We start from the raw sequence: 24,523 nt of genomic DNA on the forward strand, positions 1-24,523 counted from the left end.
TCATTTGGATAGAGTTTATTGACGACAAAACACAACACATAGCTACATACACATACTCATCGTCGTCTATGGTAAAACCGAACACGAAAAGGATACGACGCACAGAAAATACACGAGAAGCATACTCTCAAGAAACTTCGTGTTCAAAATAAAGTTCATAAAGCGTCAACTTAATCTTGATCTGTTACGCACTGGTTTATCCTTTCGATGGCAAAATAATAACCGTTTGGTATGAATCTATTTTGTTTCAGCTTCAAAATATACTTAATTAACATGACATAACAGTAAGCTTAAATACGGTTGACAGACCCCAGGACCAAAAGAAAGTATCACAGAGGATATTGACAAGGCGCACGTCCACAGTCATATTGTTTGGTACTCAGTCTTTATATCAACTACTCTTGGAAAATATGGATATCAAATAAGATTAGGATATAAACATGGCAAGGCCCGTCCCAGATGTATCTGAGTAAACACATGAGAAAACTGAAACATTTTTTGTGAAACATATGATCACAACGTCAACGGCAACTGTTTCATTGTTTGTTGTTTAACTCTGATCTCAGCAATATTCCAGCTATATGACGACAGTCGCATAGTCGCCTTTCACGGCAAGCATGGGTTGCTGAAGACCAATCCTAACCCGGATCTTCAAGTACCGGTATTAAGTTGAATGAACCATTTGACTTAAACTAATCCTCCAACGAGTTGAAATGAATTGCTGTAAAGTTTTATGAAATCTATTTGGCAGTTTTCACAACTATGGTAATAGGCTATTAATTAATGTACATAAGAAAAAGGAAGTTCGTCTTACAATATCTATATCTATTGTTTGAGTAGGAGTGGACCTACAGTGTCTATATATGCAAATTACTAATTGGAATTACTCAATTTTGTCTAAGTTTCAAATTAAGCATACATTAACATAGCATAACATAACGGTTCGCGAAAATACGGATGACTAACTCTGGAACCAATAGAAAAGTATCACAGAAAACGTTGACATGGTTCACCTTCATATTAATTATATTGTTTGATGCTCGTTCCTTTCACAACAGAGGCCCACTGTCAACAGCCATGAGCCTTGTAATGTATCTATTCCTCGAGATTGAAATACGGCTGTTTCAGAAAGCCAGGTTTGACATTGTGGTACTGGTGGAACTCACTCTTGCGAATGTTAGCAGCCCTGTAACTGACTTCGTCTTGTCTGAAATAAAAATAACAATATTAATAGTAGACACAAACGACATACCCTTTTACCACTTATGACAAATCCATCGTACGCTTGCGACGCTATCATAAACATGTGTCTGAATCAATTCATTATTAATCATTATTTCGTGCAATCCTGTTAGATTTTGTATATGATTAATGTAACCCAACAAGGCCTCTAAGTAAACAGTCGGACAAAAGAAAGTATACACCCTGGTATGATGGTGGGTAACAATTAAAGAAACAAAAAAGTAATGTTTTTGTGTTTTGGACCTTAGGCACCGGTCATATTCAATTTACATTTTTGAATTTAATTATTAAAAAATAAAAGTGCGTCATTGTTTCAATGCCTCCTCAGTAATCTTACAACCCCCAAGACCCCAAACCGAAGCCCATCCCATGAAAATATGAGCGTTCGTATATTGCACATGTACACAACAATAGAAAATATTATTTACAATTCCTGTTTAAGCCACGTCCTATTGTACATACATACGTAAGAGCTTCGTGTACATGACCAAAACCCATTCATCAATTACATCCCCGATTGTCAGCTTAATGAAAGATGAACGTTTTAAGTGACGCAGACTTTTATACTTTGGTGAACACTGGTTGGAGCTGATAAATCATGGATGATATTGAGGGCGAATCTAGAATTCGAACCCACGATGATCCTGTCCACTTATGGACCAACGTACTCACTACTACCTACAGGATAACATAAGAATAGACATTTAACCATAAGATATGTCATGATGCGTTCAAGCTGTTTTATGATAAGGAAGATAATTTATGGATGTCAACTGCTTTATTTGGAGGAACACACATCCATTATCCATAAATCCATAAATTCTCTTCCTTATGTGTATCACTTCTAAATGCCTTCAAAGACTTTTTTAAGTATGGGCTAATTGTGCTTTTATAAATCGAAATAGGCATTTAATGTGTTAGTGAATGCACGTCGCGCGCAATTATAAGACAGTGGACACAGTGACGGATGATGAACGGATTCAGTGTGTGTTACGAACGCGTTATCCGTACATTACAGGGACGTTAGTTTTGCACAGTTGTGTAAATAATCACTAATTTACATGAATTCAACAGTGAAAAATTTCACTTACGTTTTCTTGCGGCAACACACACACCACAGAATACCAATAATGATGAGTACAAGCAGAATCCCCAAGGCTATGAACACGCCAACAAGTATGCGCCCAACCAGTGTTGACATTGCTGAAAAAAATATAATATAATTTATAGCCGAGTTCATTGTTAATATATATTGTTGTTATTATAGCGCTATAACTGGGAGCACACAGATTCGTATAAAAGTAACATTTTATGTAGTTTTACCACGGATATGTAACATACTGTATATCTATGTATCACTTTTATTATATGGTTAAAGACTTTGAAGTTGGTTGAATTGGTACCGCAATATTCGTTTCAAACTATATTCGCTTCACATTTCACTAGACCCATGAAGATCCGGATAGAGAATAGGTCTTCAACAACCCATGCTTGCCGAAAGAGGCGACTATGCTTGTCGGAAGAGGCGAATGACCTGATCGGGTGGTCAGGCTCGCTGACTGGGTTGATGCATGTCATCGTATCTCAATTGCGTAGATCGATGGTCAAGATGTCAATCACTGGATACTCTGGTCCAGACTCGATTACTGACAGCCCCCCGTCATATGGTTGGAATATTGCTGAGTGCGGCGTTAGACAAACACACAAATAAACCTTCCATGAACGTTTGATTAATGACAGTTTCACCAAGTCTTGGTTGTGACCTGGCGCATCCTGGGCCCAGTTTCACAAAGAGATAATAGCGCTAAGACCGTCGTAAGTCTGTGTGTAAAGTATCGGCGTTACGCTAGCTACAGCGCTACGATCGCTTTGTGAAACTGAGCTGTGCAGGTATATATAAGCACTGATCATTGCCATCGATTTACAATGACACAGTCAACCAAGCCCTACACTGTAAGCATCTGATCCTCGTCAGTCAGCTCATACGACAAGAATAGGGTACTGAGGATTTATGGGGCGGTCGGGTAGCCTGGTGGTTAAAGCGTTCGCTCGTCACGCCGAAGACCTGGGTTCGATTCCCGACATGAGTACAATGTGTGAAGCCCATTTCTGGTGTCCCCCGCCGTGATATTGCTGGAATATTGCCGAAAGCGGGGTAAAAGCATACTCACTGACTGGGGATTTATTCGTCCCTGAATCCCAACCGGGGCATACTTACTTGGACAACTTGGCAGCCGAGTACAGGTTCTCTTCATAGATTCAAAACGAGGTCCGCTGCAGTCTTTACCGCCATATTGGGGTGGTGGGTTTGTACAGGATCTTGTTCTGGTTACATTCTGGAATGCCGAGCCACATGTGGCCGAACAAGGTCCTTCACTCCATGATGTCCAAACCGACATCCTGCCGTCAATTGCTGAATAAAAATATAACATATACTTGTCTGCAAAAAGCCATTAAACAGGCGGTGAGATTTATATTTTTCGGGAAAGCAAGAATTACCTTTCCGTGTCGTAAAGCAGTAATCGTTTAAAAGGTTAATTGTTCTTTATCGGGTTAACCTTTCGAAAGCATACTTTTACTGTCGTGAGGAATCTTTATTAGTATATGACATTTTGTTGCTCACTCAACCTTCTTTCATCTAATTTTGAAAATCACAAACGTATTAGTGACACAAATGATGTGAGTGTATCCCTCAAACTTATTTTTTCAATAAACTGATACGTCAAAATTATTCAACAGTACCAGGAAAGGAGTAAATGCCACCGTTTTATTGATAGCAACTTAATTATATTCTTTGTCACGTAGTTTCATAGCTACTTCTTGCTCCTTCATCAGGTGCATGCTGAGTGAGTGCATAGAGTGACGCCACAGATCCATGGATCGAGATGTACCATTTGCCTCGTGCAGGATTAGCGCGTAAAGCATATCATAATAACAATAAAGAAACTCTGTGATAAGAATTGACTCATTCTTAGTTTTGACATAACGTGGTCCACATTGGAAGCATCTCTTCTTCACGTACATACTTCTCTATATGTTTCTACAGTTCGCATTTCTATGTATATCTGATAGCCTCATCTCCATGTTGATGTCGATAGAAATCTTTTGATACTTAGGCATTTAGAAGTTGGGAGAACATATATATCAATAAAGAAGTGTCATTTATTCATGTTCTACCTACTTTTAAATGCCTATCAAAGACTTCAGTACCAAGACGGATGCATGTGTGATCCTTTTATCATCAATTTATTGGTTTAGTTTTCTAACACAATGTTGATATTGGGGAAAACAACAGTACCGGGACAACGCACAGTTCCACAGCGGAAGGTCCTTGTCTCTGTGAGTGACAGAGAGCAGGTACTTCCTTTTGCTGGTGTGTCACAGCTCCGCGATCTGGTGACTGTCAACTCGGCTGCCGCACCACATGTAACTTGGAGTTGACACCTCGGAACTTCCCATGACGTCCACGGTGACACAACATCTGTCCCTAGGATTGCGAAGACATATACATGGTCAATTACATAGAAAAACATCACAGTGCAAACGTTTATGAGAATCATCTACAAGCGTTTTTGAAGGAATATGCGTCACGAAATCAAACAATAACAGTAGATTCATACCTCGATGAACTGTACAATTATCCTTCAACGTAACGTTATACAGGTTATAAATTTGGTAAGTATATTATATCAACAAAATGTACTGATATGATGTAGCGATTATTGAACTACTATGTGACATGTACAAACAATACATTTCGAGCTCCGTGATTACTCGAACATTGAAATCATCCTTACATATGTCAACTTTCGTACCTAAGTAATGCATACACTCTTCAAAAAAAGAAACGCACAGGTAGTATGTAGTTCACTGAACCTGACTACACAAAAATCCGGTATATAAATTGGATATATGTTATGGGAAAATGTTGGTGGCCTGATATTCGACAACAGGTGCGTCAAAACGCGGACATTGTCGATTTGCAATGTCTTAAACGGAAACAGTAAAGCAAAATGCACGTGCAAGTTATGGCATTCGTAACTCGTTGTAGTGGCTATAAAAAGGCAAGCATAAGCCAATAATTTGTCATTCAACTGTCAACATTTTTCAAGTTCGAAAATGCCGAGACTCAGCGCTGCCGATCGGATCATCGACATAGGACGTATCCGCCACTTCAATGTCCACAACAGCACCATTTGCCGCCTTTGGGACCGATACACAGTTCAATTCCACTGCAGACCGTCCGAGAACCGCCCGACCAAGTGTTACAACTCCTGCACAGGATCGCTACATTCGACTGATCCACCCACGTCATCGCACTGCCACAGCTACGGAGACTGCAGGACGCATCCCTGTTTTGAAGAGGATATCGGACCAGACTGTCAAGCACCATCTTCGCGAGGCTGGAATCCGACCCAGAAGATCAGTTATCGTCCCTGATTTGCAACAGATCCATCGACAGCGACGCATGCGTTGGTGCCATACCTTACAGCCTTGGAATTTGAGAAACTGGGGACGAGTATGGTTTAGCGATGAATCACGATTTCTTCTTCACTGGCGAGATTGAAGACAACGTGTTTATCGTCGTCGAAATGAGCGTTTTGCCCCATAATTCCACATGACAGAGTTCGTACATTTATTAAGTCAGTACCGAGGAGATGCAGAGCCGTGATTGCTGGCCGGGGCCGTCACAGATACTGATATCAGCGCAACCTTGGGGCCTTATTTTACATGACAATGATTGTATTCAATGCCTTTTTTACAACGACAACATGTGACTATCGAGCTCCAGACTTTCATATTTCTATCTATGACATTAAATTAAAAATATCGACTTTATTAGGTGCAAAACATTTAATAAAAATCAACAACCCGTGAAGATCCGGGGTAGAATAGGTCTTCAGCAACCCATATGCTTGCCGTAAAAGGCGACTATGCTTGTCGTAAGAGGCGACTAACGGGATCGGGTGGTCAGTGACGCTGACTTGGTTGATGCATGTCATCGTATCCCAATTACGTGGATCGATGCTCATGATGTCAATCACTGGATTGTCTGGTCCAGACTCGGATATTTACAGACCACCGTCATATAGCTGGAGTATTGCTGAGTGCGGCGTTAAACAAACACACAAATCAAACTTCCATGAACATTTGATTTATGACAGTTGCAACAACTCTTGGTTGTGACTTGACGCATTCTGGGCCAAGTTTCACAAAGAGATAATAGCGCTAAGCCCCTCGTTAGTCTATGTGTAAAGTAAAGGCGTTACGCTAGCTACAGCGCTACGATCTCTTTGTGAAACTGAGCTGTGCAGGTTCATATAAGCACTGATCATTGCCATCGATTTACAATGACACAGTCAACCACAGTCAATCCCTACACTGTAAGCATTTGATCCTCGTCAGTCAGCTCATACGACAAGAATAGGGTACTGAGTATTTATGGGGCGGTCGGGTAGCCTGGTGGTTAAAGCGTTCACTCGTCACGCCGAAAACCTGGGTTCGATTCCCGACATGGGTACAATGTGTGAAGCCCATTTCTGGTGTCCCCCGCCGTGATATTGCTGGAATAATGCTGAAAGCGGCGTTAAAGCATACTCACTGACTGGGGATTTATTCGTCCCTGAATCCCAACCGGGGCATACTTACTTGGACAACTTGGCAACCGAGTACAGGTTCTCTTCATAGATTCAAAACGAGGTCCGCTGCAGTCGTTACCGCCATATTGGGGTGCTGGGTTTGTACAGGATCTTGTTCTGTTTACATTCTGGAATGCCGAGCCGCATGTGGCCGAACAAGGTCCTTCACTCCATGATGTCCAAACCGACATCCCGCCGTTAATTGCTGAACAAAAATATAATATATACTTGTCTGCAAAAAGCCATTAAACAGGCGGTGAAAATTATATTTTTCGTGAGAGCAAGAATTACCTTTCCGTGTCATAAAGCAGTAATCGTTTAAACGGTTAATTGTTCTTTATCGGGTTAACCTTTCGAAAGCATACTTTTAATGGCAAAAAACGTTCGTGAGGTATCCTTATTAGTATATGACTCAACCTTCTTTCATCTAATTTTGAAAATCACCAACGTATTAGTGACACAAATGATGTGAGTGTATCCCTCAAACTTCTTTTTCAATAAACTGATACGTCAAAATTATTCAACAGTACCAGGAAAGGAGTAAATGCCACCGTTTTATTGATAGCAACTTAACTATATTATTTGTCACGTAGTTTCATAGCTACTTCTTGCTCCTTCATCAGGTGCATGCTGAGTGAGTGCATAGAGTGACGCCATAGATCCATGGATCGAGATGTACCATTTGTCTCGTGCAGGATTAGCGCGTAAAGCATATCATAATAACAATAAAGACACTCTGTGATAAGAATTGACTCATTCTTAGTTTTGACATAACGTGGTCCACATTGGAAACATCTCTTCTTCACGTACATACTTCTCTATATGTTTCTACAGTTCGCATTTCTATTGGCGGTGAGTATGTATATCTAATAGCCTCATCTCCATGTTGATGTCGAGTGAAATCTTTTGATAGGCATTTAAAAGTTGGGAAAACTTATATGTCAATAAAGAAGTGTCATTTATTCATGTTCTACCTACTTTTAAATGCCTATCAATGCCGACGTTGGCTTTACATCGGCAACCGCCGGCAATATCGGCATCGGCAAACTGCAGCGGTCCGCTGTCGGGCCAATGCTGGTGATTGGCACTGACACTATTGAACCTGATGTATGATTTGATTTTGTTATGAACATTTGTCGATTACAATATGACAAACATTAGATCAAATATATATTCACGAATAATACAATAATTCTATTCGAACTCAAAATATTAACTTTATTTATAAATTTTAAATTAAATAGATCAAACACATTCACTGACCATTTTGGCTGCACATATACAACAGACAGAGAAGAAACAGACGGGATTCGTCACATCTTACAATTCATTCAACAAAATACAAGATGCTGGCAAGCTACTCTTGTAATAGAGGGCGCTGTTACTCACGCGCGTCTTTTCAAGCAGACGACGAAAGGATGATGCGTGGAGGGCTGAGGGAAAACCTATTTTGCGGTTAGTGTTTACTTCATTACTGTATTTACGAGGTGTTCATTTCATTTTCAAACCTTACAATTGAAGCAAGAAACAGTGTTCATTCAAAAGTGTCAACGTGAGTAGAGACATCTAGGCCTATGTGTTTTGGAAGTTAGAGAGAGAAACACACTCCTATCAATGTATCCTGCCTATTTTACGTCAGTGAAAAAATCCGTGGATCTATGTCGTGACACTGCATCCAAACTATTTATATTTTTTAAACGCCATATACATATTTCTAGCAAAACGCGGGGACAAGGGCAAATGCAAAACATTACAGATACGAGGGGTGTTCATTAAAGATTTCCGCTGACCCACTTCCGATGGACCTAGTTGAATGAAACTTGGCAAAGGTATTAGTCTTTCTCCACATAGAAACCACCAAGAGTTACACACTTCTCCCATCGTTTTTATGCAACTATGGAGACCTCGCTTGTAAAAGCCCTCATTTTGCGTCTCAAACCAGGACTTGACTTCAAATATCAGTGTTTCATCATCTGGGAAACGTTTTCCCTTCAAAAATGACTCCATGGTTGGATAGAGGTGGAAGTCAGATGGTGCAAGGTCCGGAGAGTAATGAGGATGTGGAAGGATTTCATAGCCACAGGACCGCGCTTCTGTCTGGGCAACATGAGAGTTGTGTACTGGAGCATTGTCTTGCAGGAGACGGACACCCTTGGTCAGCATGCCACGCCTCTTAAGCTTGATGGCGTCCTGCAATTTCCGCAGCAGTGAAGCATAATAAGCTCCTGTAATTGTGGTACCCTTTGCCAAGAAATCCATCATCACTACTCCGTGGAGGTCCCAAAACACCGTGAGCATGACCTTGCCTGCAGAGGGTTGGACACGTGCCTTCTTTGGGGGTGGTGACTCCACATGGTTCCATTGCATCGACTGAACTTTAGTCTCAGGATCATAGTGATGGACCCATGTTTCATCCTGTGTGATAAGTCTGTCAAAAAAGTTTGCCTGGTTTTTTTGGCACATGTCCAAAAGATCCTTTGAGCAATTGACTCGTTCCTGCTTTTGGAAAGGTGTGAGCAACCTGGGAATCCATCGACACCTTATGCATGTTCAAATTGTCATGGATGATTTTTTCCACAGACCCTACACTGATCTTGACATCTTGTGCTAACTGGCGAACAGTTATACGTCTGCTAAAATGGCGGTCTCCACTTGATGGATAGTGTCATCATCAATGGCTGAATGGGGGCGACCAGGAATGGCAGCTGTTTCCACAGATGTCCGACCACACTTGAACTGGCGATGCCAGTGTTTAACAACGTCATATGATGGGGCATCTTCCCCATAAGTTGCTTTCATTTCATCGAAAGTTTCTTTAGGTGTGCGACCTTTCAAATATAAAAACCTAATCACTGCTCGGTATTCTACTGGCTCCATTGTCACACCCTACTCGATCATAACACCTGTAAAAGTGGTAAGATTAATAGTTCGGTGCTGCAAATTCAGACATAACCCATAGATACATGTATCATTAAACATGTGAAATTTCAACCAAATATGATAACCCTAAGCGGTTTAGGGGAAATCTTTAATGAACACCCCTCGTAACCAATTTACCATGTAGATGCTGCGATGTTCAACCCACGAGTCGCAATCTCGGGGTGAGAGTATTACAGCGGCAAGCAAATGAAAAGCCAAACAATTACTTACATTAGTATTTTTGAATGAACATTGCTTCATTTGTCATTGTCGCAGTCGTATTTGTTAAGTGTGGGGGTGGATGAGGTTAGGAAATTAATTACAAACTCGAATTTACAAGTCAATTTGGTGATTGCTGTCAGCATAAAAAGCAGTGAACATGAAATTCATAACGAGGCTTTCGGAAACTTTCAGCATTGCGTGTGCATGTCATGCTGTCTAGCTAATATTCCTACTGATCGTTGAACGGAGCTACACTGCCGAGTTCGGTTTTCGATCACCAAACAGTTGAAATAAAAAATTGTTTTCAAATTGATGTTTTTTGTCATAGTTACTTGCGAATTTTGAACATTTTCTGGATAAAGGGCGAAATGAAAGGACAGCTCTTTTTGTAAACGATCACTGTGTATTACAGATACTTTACAAAGACCTAGGCCTTTACCCTATATCGATCAGAAATCTTATACCGATGTATGGTATCTGTATCGATCGATTAAGGTGTAATCACGCAGTTTCATTTTGTCATTTTGAGATATGGCTATTTCAGAATCGATTACTAGTTTATATTTAGCAGATATTAACTACAAGAGAGTTAAGGTAAAATTTAGTAATTATATTCATAATTTTAAGGTTTACACGGGAAATGCTTATACCGTACAGTTTTTTTCCCCGACTTGTGTGTGTGTGTGTGGGGGGGGGGGGGGGGGGGGGGGATTACGGTAGTCTAATCAGGTTAAGAAATTTATGATGTACATTTGTGATGAAATACTGAATAAGATATTTTAAAAATGTACTATTTCAAAGGTAATTGATGCTAAATATATATTACAAGACAGTTTAAAATGTCATTTATTTAATCAAAATTCAAATTAATGGTAAAACTTTGATGTGGAAGAATAGATACTGCAGTACAGATTTTTCAGGACATTATCCATGGTAGAAAAACACCCAGAGCCTTGTTTCAAATTTGATTTATTCTATCTAAAGATATATTATTTCAGTTTATCATTATTTATTTGCAGTTTTGGTTTACCATGATATAATCTACATATATATATGGTAGCATATAATAAATGAAATCTGTTTTGTGTTCACCAGACTTCACAGGATCTGTTCAATATTATGTCAATATGGGATTTTCTCACTGCTTTTCAATGGATGGGGCTATGGCTATTAAAGTGAAACTACTTTCCCTGAGAAATTATTTCTGCTACATGGCTCCAGATAAGGACTGTATGTACAAGTGCAAATACGAGATAAGTTTGAATTAAGGAAAGGACCTGATATCTGTGTATGGCCAAAGCTTTATTTAAATGTTACTTTTATGTTTTGATCAATATTTCCCTCAATCTCTGGACATCATCATCATCATAGCTAAGTGCTCACTTCTGCTACACAAACTTACTACATAATATTCTTATATTTCTATTTAAGAAAACCAGACGTTCAGCCATTGCCTGTTGGCAAACATGGATGAGCTGAATGAACACTTAGCAGCTTTTCCTAAATCGAGCAACTGAGAGAGCACTGGTGAGTGGATTAAATTTCTTTAGATGTATTAAGTATGGGAAATTTATTCCAAGTTTGATACATATTGAAGATCCGGGGTAGAATAGGTCTTCAGCAACCCATGCTAGCCGTAAAAGGCGACTATGCTTGTCGTATGAGGCGACTAATGGGATCGGGAGGTCAGGCTCGCTGACTTGGTTGATGCATGTCATCGATCCCAATTGCGTGGATCGATGCTCATGATATTAATCACTGGATTGCCTGGTCCAGACTCGATTATTTACAGATCGCCGTCATATAGCTGGAATATTGCTGGGTGCGGCGTAAATAATAATAAATTAATAATAAAGTTTATTATTCTATTTTGCTTTTTGTGTTTAATTATAAGTATTAACTACACATGTATTAGGGAACATAAAAAATAGCACTGTAATTAGTGCAAGCATTTCGACTGTTTTGTACAGCTAGAAGTATTCATATTACTTACAGTTGGTTTTCAAAGTATTAACTATGATAAAAAATTATTATCTTTTTAAAAATTCAGTATTTTTTAGTTTTACCATCAGAGCTAGCTGCAGCTTTTATGTACCCTAATACTACACATGGAAAAGTTCTATTGTTGCATCATTTACATGACATATTAAGATGAGATGTTGTCAGTAATGACTGCTGGAGGCAACTACTTTAGATGGCATCACACTATTTAAGACAATGGCAGATGAAAAAACTAACGAAGCGTTAACAATTTAAGTTTGGTTGTTTTTAACTATTTTTGAAGATATCGATAATTCTAAATGATTATTGCAAATTGTTTGCCATTTGTTTCATACTCTATGTATTTATTTTGAAGAAAATCAAGAACTGCCATCAAATATTATGAAAGGTAAAAATACTGAACATCCAAACTGCCATTGTAAATGAGCAAAGAAGAGAAAGGGGGATGAAGTCTGAATGACTAATGCATGGATGGTGATAGGACTTGAGGTTTGACAAGGCTGATTCTAAACCTGTAATTACTGTCAGGCCAATGTCAACCCCATGCTACGCCGATAATTATTGTCGACGTTGGGCCGATGTTCATCCGATGCTGATTCGATAACAGTTGCCTATGTCTGGCCGATGGCTGGCCAGATAACTATTTACGACGTTGGGCCGATGTCGATCCGATGAGCAAAACTTCATCGGCCCGACGATGTTTGCCGACGCTGGGCCGATGCTGGGCCGGTGCATTGCCGATGAAGGGACGATGACGTTTGCCGACGTTGGGCCGATATCGATCCGATGAGCAAAACTTCGTCGGCCCGACGATGTTTGCCGACGCTTGGCCGATGCTGGGCCGGTGCAGTGCCGATGCAGGGCCGATGAAGTTTGCCGACTTTGGGCCGATGTCGATCCGATGAGCAAAACTTCATCGGCCCGATGCAGTTTGCCGACGTTGGGCCGATGATGTAGCCGATGTTGGGCCGATGCAGGGCCGATGATGGCATGCTACCTGGGTCAGTACCAAGTCGGATGCATGTGTGATCCTTTTATCATCAATTTATTGGTTTAGTTTTCTAACACAATGTTGATATTTGGGAAAACAACATTCCCGGGACACTGCGCAATTCCACAGCGGAAGCCGTCCTTGTCTCTGTGAGTGACAGAGAGCAGGTACTTCCTTTTGCTGGTGTGTCACAGCTCCGCGATCTGGTGAGTGTCAACTCGGCTGCCGCACCACATGTAACTTGCATTTGACACCTCGGAACTTCCCATGACGTCCACGGTGACACAACATCTGTCACTAGGATTGCGAAGACATATACATGGTCAATTACATAGAAAAACATCACAGTGCAAACGTTTATGAGAATCATCTACAAGCGTTTTTGAAGGAATATGCGTCACGAAATCAAACAATAACAGTTGATTCATACCTCGATGAACTGTACAATTATCCTTCAACGTAACGTTAAGCAGGTTACAAATTTGGTAAGTATATTATATCAACAGAATGTCCTGATATGATGTAGCGAATATTGAACTAGATGTGACATGTAACGTACAAACAATACAGTTCGAGCTCCGTGATTACTCGAACATTGAAATCATCCTTACATATGTCAACTGTTGTACTTAAGTAATGCATACACTCTTCAAAAAAAGAAACGCACATGTGGTAGTATGTAGTTCACTGAACCTGACTACACAAAATGCCGGTATATAAATTGGATATATGTTATTGGAAAATGATGGTGGCCTGATATTCGACAAAAGGTGCGTCAAAACGCAGACATTGTCGATTTGCAATGTCTTAAACGGAAACAGCAAAGCAAAATGCACGTGGTTTATGGCATTCGTAACTCGTTGTAGTGGCTATAAAAAGGCAAGCATAAGCCAATGATTTGTCATTCAACTGTCAACATTTTTTTTCAAGTTCGGATCATCGACATAGGACGTATCCGCCACGTCAATGTCCATTACAGTATCATTTGCCGCCTTTGGGACCGATACACAGTTCAATTCCACTGCAGATCGTCCGAGAACCCGCCGACGAAGTGTTACCACTCCTGCACAGGATCGCTACATTCGACTGATCCACCCACGTCAATGCCACAGCTACGGAGACTGCAGGACGCATCCCTGTTTTAAAGAGGATATCGGACCAGACTGTCAAGCACCATCTTCCAGAGGCTGGAATCCGACCCAGAAGATCAGTTATCGTCCCTGATTTGCAACAGATCCATCGACAGCGACGCTTGCGTTGGTGCCATACCTTACAGCCTTGGAATTTGGGAAACTGGAGACGAGTATGGTTTAGCGATGAATCACGATTTCTTCTTCACTGGCGAGATGGAAGACAACGTGTTTATCGTCGTCGAAATTAGCGTTTTGCCCCATAATTCCGCAGGACAGAATTCGAACACTTATCCAGTCAGTGCCGAGGAGATGCAGAGCCGTGATTGCTGCCCGGGGCGCTCACGCAAGATACTGAGATGAGCGCAACCTTGTGACCTTATGTGACATGACAATGAACAGTTTTCAATGCTTTTGTACAACGACAACATGTGACTATCGAGCTCCAGAATTTCATATTTGTATCTATGATATTAAATTAAATATATCGCCTTTATTAATTGCAAAAACAATACTAAAATTCAACAACCCGTGAAGATCCGGGGTAGAATAGGTCTTCAGCAACCCATATGCTTGCCGTAAAAGGCGACTATGCTTGTCGTAAGAGGCGACAAACGGGATCGGGTGGTCAGTGACGCTGACTTGGTTGATGCATGTCATCGTATCCCAATTGCATGGATCGATGCTCATGATGTCAATCACTGGATTGTCTGGTCCAGACTCGGGTATTTACAGACCACCGTCATATAGCGGGAATATTGCTGAGTGCGGCGTTAAACAACCAAGAAAGACAAAGACATTAAATAGGCGCCAATGAGTAAGGAAGTGTGAAAACTCAAAGCATGGGAATCCATTGCGCATCATGTTGACAAGTAACGTGTCCACCATACAATTCCTGGAACGACTTAAACATGAATAAATGTATTTCCACTTACCTTGACAGGGCGCGAGAACACAGGTTCGTGTTTCTGTGTCAACTAGTTCGGAAGCACAGAACAATCCTCCTAATGCTGGAACAGGATTGGTGCAGGTTCTTGTTCTTGTTCTGCGTCTTTGTGCGTTTGTGCCACACGATTTAGAACAAGAAGAGTATGTATTCCAACTTGTCCACAAACTGACGCCGCCGTTAACTGTTGAAAGAGTATCAATTAACCATTTTAAATGGTTTGAAAACATTCTGCTCCCAAAATTCTGCATTGACTCGGTTCGGAATGACTGTTGATATAGATGGTATTGGTGTGTGTGTGTGTGTGTGTGTGTGTGTGTGAGTGTGAGTGTGTGTGTGTGTGTGTGTGTGTGTGTGTGTGTGTGTGTGTGTGTGTGAGTGGGGGGGTAAAGGTGTGTGTGTGTGGGGGGGGGGGGGGGGGGGTGGGGGGGGGTACAGGAAGACCAGACACAGGCTACGGGTGTTAGACTTGTGAGATAACTATTGGCTAACGCTTAAAGATGATACTATAAGAGATAAAACTATAACAAGCACAATTCTCACAACCTGTAATGACAACAACCTATCTACATGGAAATTCATATCTGCCATACAATCTCCTACGTAGGACTTAGTATCTCCTTCGTAGGACTTAGTATCTCCTACGTAGGACTTACTATCTCCTACGTAGAACGTACTATCTCCTACGTAGGACTTACTATCTCCTACGAATAACTTACTACCTCCTACGTAGGACTTAGTATCTCCTACGTAGGACTTAGTATCTCCTACGTAGGAGATAGGAAGTCAAACGTAGGAGATAGGAAAGTCGACGTAGAAATGTTCGTTCGTCACGCAGAACACTCCGATTCGATTCTCCACACGGGTACAATGTGTGGAACCCAAGTCTCTTTCTGTCCATCTGAATTATATTTGAATCACACCCTAAATTATAGGACGGGCTAATTTCTGGATGAGGAAATATATATTAAACACAGCTTGGATAACTTGGATAATCTGCTCGGTAGAATAACGTTATTACACTGGATTTGGAACATTTCACTTCGTATGAAATATTTTCTTGATAAGCATCATTTTCATTCCCAGTCCAAAATTTATATAGTGTCATTCAACAGGGCTACACGAATATCGGATTTATTGTACGTATATGTCTTCAGTAACCGTAACAAGAGCGACTTATCCGACTGTGTACCCATATACTGCTGGGTGTAAACATGCATATTTTAAGATCTATATCATATCACGAAATAAAAAAACAAACTTTGAAACTTAATCAAAACCATCTGGTATTTCGCCATAGCTGTATATCAGATTAACTGGTATTTGGAACAAATTCTCCTAAACGTCAGTTATTCTCTTCCTTACTAAAGGGGGCACGGGTGGCCCAGTCGTTTAAGGCGCGGCGACTCGCTGTGCAGAGTTGCGTCCCTTGGGCACGCAAAGAACCTATGATTGTGGGTTTGAAACCCGGTTCGCCAAGATTATGTTTCTAGATTGTCATTATTTAGAACTTCACGAGGAGCAATGCTGGCGTACGAAAAAGTTGGGATCGTTATAAATACGAATGCTTACCTGGACATCTTGGAATACTGCAGATCGTCTCCTTAGACTCAAGCAACGGCTCTGAACAATTGGCTGGCGTGGATGTACATGTCCTGTTTCTGTAGACTAGTTTGGTAACACCTTGTCCACACGTTTTCCCACAAGGAATTTATAATTCATAACGCAAAGAATATAAGGAAACACCTTTCTCTTGTTAAATTGGCAATTTGGTCAAGAATTTAAGCTGTTGAGAAATGCCTAGAAACATAAACGGGGCTAACCGGGAGTCGAACCCACAATCATAGGTTTCATGGCCCAAGGGATGCAACTCTGCACAGCGAATCCCGGCGCCTTAAACGACTGGGCCATCCATGCCCCAAAATAGGGTTGTGTGCTCCCCTGGTGGTTAAATGTTCGTCCGTGTTTGATTTCCAACATGTGTACAATGTGTGAAACTCAAGTCTCTGGCTGTCTAGCTGTCCATCTGCATTATTTTGGAATCACACCCAAGAATATAGAACGGGCTTATAGAACGCTCTTGAACAGTATATATGAATATATATTAAACAAAGTTAGTGATACCGGCAGTCGAGAGAGTTGCTTACTTTACTTATGGCGTCACAGTGTCATGTTGTAAAGTTACTATCTATGGCGTCACTATGGAACCTTTTTTGCCTTGATCACAATCACATAATCACTAACCTAATAGGATTTCGGAATTTGTCTGTAATGTCGTGGCACGGATTGAATGCACCGAGAAGAAATGTGTTCTTTAAATGGAAAGTCGACTAAGATGGACTCACCTATGTTAGATTTGACCATTGAACTATTATGCTAATCGCCCAAGGGCTGTATCAGGAAAACAATATTTGCAAGGAGTTACAGATTGATCTCAAATGAGAGATCATTGAAATCCAAAATATACAGTATCAACGATTGGTGGTTTAGGAATAATGTCCGTTGACGTCCATGAAAGTAATCGTCTTGAAAAAGCACGGTATCGGTGGTTAATGGATTCGAACAAACGAGGACCACATAAGGACCTCACCTTGTGAGGTGCTTAAATGGTTTCAATTTAGATTACAATTTCACCCTATCGGATCAACAATTGAACAATATCCGTTGGCGTTCATGACAGTAATATCCTGGAAAGCCGGATATCGGTGTTATCATGTGACCGTACTGATGAATATTATACAAGGACCTCACTTTTAAAATGTTTTTAAGTCTCATTACAATCTCTTCACATCGGATCAACGATTGAATGTAACGGAATAATATCCGTTGGCGTTCATGACAGTAATATCCTGGAAAGCCGGATATCGGTGTTTAATGTGACCGTACTGATGAATATCATACAAGGACCTCACTTTTAAAATGCGTTGAAGTTTCATTACAATATCTTCACATTGGATCAACGATTGAATGTAACGGAATAATATCCGTTGGCGTTCATGACAGTAATATCCTGGAAAGCCGGATATCGGTGTTTAATGTGACCGTACTGACGAGTAACATACAAGGACCTCACTTTTAAAATGTTTTTAAGTCTCATTACAATCTCTTCGCATCGGGTACCCATTCACTGCTTGGTGAGCAGAGACATATTTCGAACAAAGTAACATCCCTAAGCAGGCACCATGTGTAGGGCAAGGCCGAAGCCCAAGAACCCTCACGAGTCAAGTTTGCCGAGCGGCCACCTGTGGATCGTACAGGATTTGTTAATTGAATTCATGTTATGTCACCCTTTACTCAATGCGGTATGTCATCAGCAGTTTACCTGAATCACATTAGGAGAACATAAGCCACAAAATGTATCTGAAGAAACAAACTATTTTTAGTTTCATTACAACAGAAATAAATGTTATTGAGAACCAAACTTCAATGTGGTACTTGCATGTAAGATGTGAGGACGTAACATACCTGGGCACCTCTCGTCCCCGCAGGATCTTTGTTGAGTGTCTTGAAGTGGTCCTTGGCATTGGGCTCCATTAAATAGAGGGCTGGGATTGGTACAGCTTCTGGTCCTGGTGAGCGTCAGCGTGCCTTGACATGTGGCTGAACATGTAGCATTGACCCACATCCCCCACTCGGAGAATCCTCCATTCACTATAGGAGATATATAGCAATTTTATATACTTACAAGAAACCATAACACATAACCTTTGTTTGTTGTTTAACGCCGAATTCAGCAATATGCCAGTTATATGACGGAGGTCTGTAAACCAGAGAACCCATTGATATCTTGTGCATAGATCCACGCAGTTTGGATAAGATGACACACATCAACAAAGTCAGCGAACTTGACTACCACACGCATTAATCAAATGAAGTTACCTTATAATGATCTAAGTACAATTTCATGACTTGTGACCTGAATATCATTGAGTTGCGTGTATCATCAACTTGAATAATACGTGCCGCTGCAGTGACGTCATCAAACGATGTGTGGCGTTATTTGTTTTCCTAAGGAAAGGCTTTTGGATCTCGAGACTCTCGAGACAAATCCGAAGGTAATAATCATTCTCAACTCCCTGGGAAGTATGTAATCTATGTTGCCTTTGAGGCGCTAGAAGGTTAACAGTCACACTGCCATCTTATCCGACTGGGTACCCATTTACTGCTAGGTGAAAAGAGGCATATTTCAAGATCTATGTAATATCACAAAATAAAAATAAAAATAAAAACTTTGAGTCTCACTCCAAACCATTTGATATTTTTGCAATATGCTGTATTTCAGATTAACTGGTATTTGGAACAAATTCTCCCAAATTTATGTCAAATTCATGCATTTTCGTTACTTATGAGGGGTGGTCGGGTAGCCTAGTGGTTAAAGCGTTCGCTCGTCAAGCAGAAGACCCGGGTTCGATTCCCGACATGGGTACAATGTGTGAAGCCCATATCTGGTGTCCCCCGCCGTGATATTCCTGGAATATTGTAAAATCATACTCACTCCACTCACTCGTTTCTTATGTGAACGGGACTCTGACACGAGGGACAAGCAATGATCGAATTTGGCCCCATGACGCGTTATTTGTAGCCAGGAGAATCGCAGCTCTCAAAATGCTGAAAACCGGGCGGAAAACTGCATCAATGCTTTTGCTGCAAAATTTACAGACTATTTGAACAAACTAACGTGATTACGAAAGATGTGTGAGGCGATAAGTGAGGTCACAGCACGGAATTCAGAGTCAAGGTTTAATTTATTGTATCTCTTTATACAATTGCATCATCCAGTGTAAATTCAAATATCTTTTTTTCAGTAATGCAATGAATCTGTTTAGGTTAGAAGTTTCCCACATAGAAAACATAACTGTTTTGTTTTAGAATTTATACATCTGACGTGAGGTGAAATGGGGTTTAACGTCGCGTCCAAGATCATTTCACTTGTATAGCGACATGTATAGCGACGTGTGGCTGCTTGTACTAGTCCGGAATGATGTCGATTGATAGTGCTAGCTCACTGAGAAAACCATGCCGCAGTTTAACATGAATACCCCACTCAGACACAGTATACTGACTCCGAGCCGACCAGTCCTTGTTTTAGCCCCTTAATGCCGAGCGCCAGACAGGGTAACAACAAATACCATCTTTTAACGTCTTTTGGTATGACGCGGTCGGGGATCGAACCCCGGACCTTCCGCTCTCCGGGCGGACGCTCTACCATTTGACCACGGAGGCGGTCTTATACATCAGTGAAATTGACACTTGTAGTTTCTTCAAGTAAAATATCTTTCCGAAAAGTAATATACCTTTGCGTTCCAGGTGCAGTTATTATGTTATTACGTATGTGTTCATTATGTTTGACTTGTTTTAGATTGACATGGAATATATATGGACAAGAATAATAACCATTTTCCAAACATTTTTTTCTGGCAGCCTTGCTAATAACTGTTAGTTCTTCAAGTCTTTGCGGCATTTTACGATGTAGCAAATCTAGTGCGTGCTGTTCAACATAAGTTCGTAAATGTAGAAGTCGATGGCCTGCGAACTCGCTCATGCGTTGATTGGCTCTTTTTAGAACTTCACAAGGAGCAGTGTTATCGTACAAGAAAGTTGAGATTGATATAAATACCAATTATTTACCTGGACATCTTGGAATAGTGCAGGGTATCTCCTTCGTCTCAACGTACGGCCCTGTACAATTAAAGCGGCGTGAATGTACACTGCCTGGTTCTGAGGGTTACCCTTGGTTATTCCATACCAGTGCTCGCAGGTTTCACCGAAGTGGTAAACGTCTGAGACCTGCATCACTTCGGGCTTTCCTCACACCTTAAGCTGACACGCCGTGATATAACTGGAATAATGTTAAAAGCGGCGTTAAATCCAACTCACTTACTCACTCTTTACTACAAATGCATATGCATTGAATGTGTCTCCATCATATAATATTCCTCTGCCACGGGGGACTATTCATGATCGAATTGGCTCCCAAGACGCGTTATCTGTAGCCAGGAGAATTGCAGCGCTCTATGTGCCAGTCACAAGCCATTTCCGGGCTGAAAACTGCATCAACGTTTTCGCCGCAAAGTTCGGTGGCATTCCAATGAGGAATGTGTACAGACTAGTTGAACCAAATAACAAAATTACATGAAATGTGTAGGGTCAGAGTCAAGGTTTCATTTCGAAGGACTATCTCGTTATACAACTGCATCATTCTGTGTAAATTCAAATCTCTTTGTGTAGTAACGCAATATATCTGTTTAGGTTAGACAGACTTAGTCTACGTTTCTGAGAATATTTACAGAATACATACATCAGTGAAATTGACACTTGTAGTTTCTTGAAGTAAAATATCTTTCAGACAAGTAATATAACTACATTTTTCAGGTGCAGTTATTGTGTTACTACGTACGTGTTGATTATGTTTGACTGATTTTAGGTTGACATGAAATAAATATGTACAAGAATAATAACCATTTTCCAAAACGTTTCATTTATAGTTTCTGGCAGCCTTGCTGATAACTGACAGTTCCCCACGTCGTTGCGGCGTTTTACAATGGTGCAAATCATGAAAGTGCTGTTCAACATAAGTTCATTTAGTCAGCAGTAAACGGCCCACGAACTCGCTCATGGTAGATTGTCATTATTTAGAACTTCACGAGGAGCAATGCTGTCGTACGAGAAAGTTGGGGTCGTTATAAATACGAATGCTTACCTGGACATCTTGGAATATTGCAGATCGTCTCCTTAGTCTCAAGGAACGACCCTGAACAATCAGCCGGTATGGATGTACAATTCCTGTTTCTGTAGACTAGTTTAGTAACACCTTGTCCACACGTTTTCCCACAAGGAGGGTCTGACCAATTCGTCCACTCCGAAAAACCTCCACTATCACCTGTAGTGAACATACAACCAGTCAATAATCACAACATAACAACTAGATGTGGGAGGAAAACTCGATGTAATGCAGGTCTAAGACGTTCCACTTTGGCGAAATACACAATCATGGCGCCTTGGAAACACCCGTGTCCCATGATCAGAATTTTAGGGGCTTTTACTTTGAATTGTATCAAAACACCTCGTCCACACGTTACACTACAAGGAGGATTTGTCCACGCAGTCCACTCCGTAAAACCTGCATCATCATCTGCGGCGAATATACAAGCAGATAAAATTCCCAGCATAAAAACTAGATGTTGAAAAAAACCCGAGGCAGGCCTTCTACGTTTACCACTGTGGTGAAAGTCACAAGGATTACACCTAAGATTCGAAGATCAGAATTTTTGGAGCTTTTCATTTGAATTTTATTCATTTATCAAATTCATCTTTGTAAATGTCGCGAATTCTTTCGAAACACGATTGCATAACCAACGATATCTCCATCGATTCCAACTTTTACGACGACATTCGCCGGAAATCGCTGAAAAACGAATTCGTGAAGCGTGTGATTTCTTTTCAGCGAGGGTCATATTCATCATTGTGTCATTGATATTTCAGTCATTTAACAACCATTTTTTAATCAGATTGACCAAAAGTTATTAGTAATTCAAAAGGTCTTAAAATCACAATCGATTCACAATTGTAGTATTAGAAGCCACAGAAATGAAATATACATTTACTCTTCTTTTAATCCTATACTTTTGTCACCGGGTGATAAAATAAAGCATTAAAACGCTTAAATTCGTTATCATAATACAGGAAATGGCAAAATATTTGTATTTTTGCGTTTTGTAAATAGCCTTAGTGAAAATCTCAGTCATTTTACTCATTGACTGTAACATATTCACATATCGATTACATTACCTTGAGAAGAGGAGATCTGAATCACTGTCAAAAGAGCCAATGTGAATAACACTCGTCGTAGTGTGTCTCGCATCTTCGATAAGATACAGTGTGTTTATATGGTACAGGAAATACACATCTTATCCTCCTGGAGCTGACTTCCCAGTCGTTCTTCGTTTACTCTCATGTTAGGTAAGGATTATTCGAGTTGTTGACTGTTAGAAACGCTCTGGCTATTCAGGACTGTACACAGAAAATCACGACATCATTGTGAGCATTCTTATATCCTAAGTTGACGGGTACTCTGTGTTCCAAATGTGTGCTTCTTGTCAATGGAAACTATTCAACCATGACACGTTATACCATATGCATGAGAATAAGCATAAAGAGTCATTGTTGGCAGGGCTATTCAGCTTGAGGCAGACAGCGTTTGTTTGTTGGTATGGTTTCCACTTTCATATTGGTGGTAGTGTGTGGTTATTGTAAACAGTGTTTCCTTTGGTTCGCAATATAAAGTTTACGTGACAGATCACTGTATATACATTGACGAGCTGTGAGGTCGTGAGTGTATTGGGGTTAACGCCGCTCCGTGTTGTATTTCAGATATGCAATGGCGTGTCGGGTTACTGTTGTGGAAAGTGAAGAGTAGCCAGGACAGACATGTACCACTTTGGCAAAGCCATGGTCAACCAGCACGGGTTGTGAGAGGTAAAATCGTGGCGAATCTGGAATTCGAAACCACGATCATCGCATCCTGGCACCACAACGTGACACAACTCTTCACAGGAAAACGCAGCCTCCTACATGTATGTCAATTACCCAGTCGTTCCTGTTCCTGAAGAGAGATGCTGGTATATAAGATATGTTCTTATGAAAAAGACACTTTATTTTAATGGACATGGAGTTAAATTCACTCATATTTTAGGTGAAGATGCTGTTCTTGTTTAAAACGACAATTTCTTTATCAGAGGATGCATGGGTGGTCCAGTTCGCAATTCACTGTCCAGACTTGTGTCCGTACATGTCGACCAAATGATGAGTGGTAAATGTCTGTTTTGACCTACATCACGTTGGGCTTCTCTCACACATCAATCAGCCCCGCCTTGGTATAAATGTAATACTGTTATGTAACATTACCCCCTTTTGTTAAGTAGACAGCATTCAAAGTCATGTTTAAATCTAGGTTATTATGACCGTTCAAACTTGAAGCTATTAAACTTGCTATTTTTTTTAGTTAATAGCGACAAAATCAAGTTTGTCCTGTGTAACTATTGTGAAACGTTTCTGTAGGTGTGCCGTGTCCCGTGACATGTTCAATACATGTACTTCGCCATAGCGGAATAAATTGACAACTGCTTCACAACACAAACAAATATCTGAATGGATATTAGGTCGTTTGAAATAAAAATGATGAACGAGGCCGATCAACAAAGACCCACGAGTACTGTAGTGTGTGCATGTTGTATCAAATGCGTGGGATCTTGTCTCTCGTGATGTATGTCTGTTCAATTGTCTTCTGTCTGTGTATGTGTGTATAGCTGTCACCTGTGTGTGTGTCTGTTTAATTGTCTTCAGTCTGTGTGTGTATATATAGTAGTCTTCTGTCTGTGTGCCTGTATAGTTGTCTTCTGTCTGTGTGTCTGCTAAAGTGTCTTCTGTCTATATA

At 40.6% G+C, this 24,523-nt stretch overlaps 1 protein-coding gene across 1 annotated transcript; it reads right to left on the reverse strand.

Annotated features, from left to right (window-relative positions):
• On the reverse strand, window positions 1-23,152 carry LOC124120101 (coadhesin-like). Its single transcript, XM_048385967.1, has 10 exons — window positions 22,879-23,152; window positions 21,791-21,970; window positions 18,556-18,741; window positions 16,663-16,794; window positions 15,080-15,274; window positions 6,892-7,086; window positions 4,541-4,729; window positions 3,461-3,655; window positions 2,334-2,445; window positions 1-1,207 (listed from the first exon to the last, which is right to left on the reverse strand). Exons 1-10 carry the CDS (start codon window positions 22,949-22,951, stop codon window positions 1,096-1,098), a joined length of 1,569 nt encoding a protein of 522 aa, XP_048241924.1. The 5' UTR covers window positions 22,952-23,152; the 3' UTR covers window positions 1-1,095.
• Window positions 23,153-24,523: the final 1,371 nt, after the last annotated feature.

Source organism: Haliotis rufescens, unplaced genomic scaffold, assembly GCF_023055435.1.
Source record: "Haliotis rufescens isolate VD_foot unplaced genomic scaffold, xgHalRufe1.0.p SCAF_6, whole genome shotgun sequence".
Lineage (NCBI taxonomy): Eukaryota > Metazoa > Mollusca > Gastropoda > Lepetellida > Haliotidae > Haliotis > Haliotis rufescens.

What these genes read in the sequence shown, in the direction of transcription:
- LOC124120101 (XM_048385967.1), bottom strand. Translation starts at nt 22,951, where the DNA reads ATGCGAGACACACTACGACGAGTGTTATTCACATTGGCTCTTTTGACA. An exon ending in CAATATTCCAAGATGTCCAG is followed by an intron (nt 18,742 to 21,790) that starts GTAAGCATTCGT and finishes TATCTCCTATAG; the next exon opens with TGAATGGAGGATTCTCCGAG. An exon ending in TGGAACTGTGCGTTGTCCCG is followed by an intron (nt 3,656 to 4,540) that starts GTACTGTTGTTT and finishes ATTTTTATTCAG; the next exon opens with CAATTGACGGCAGGATGTCG.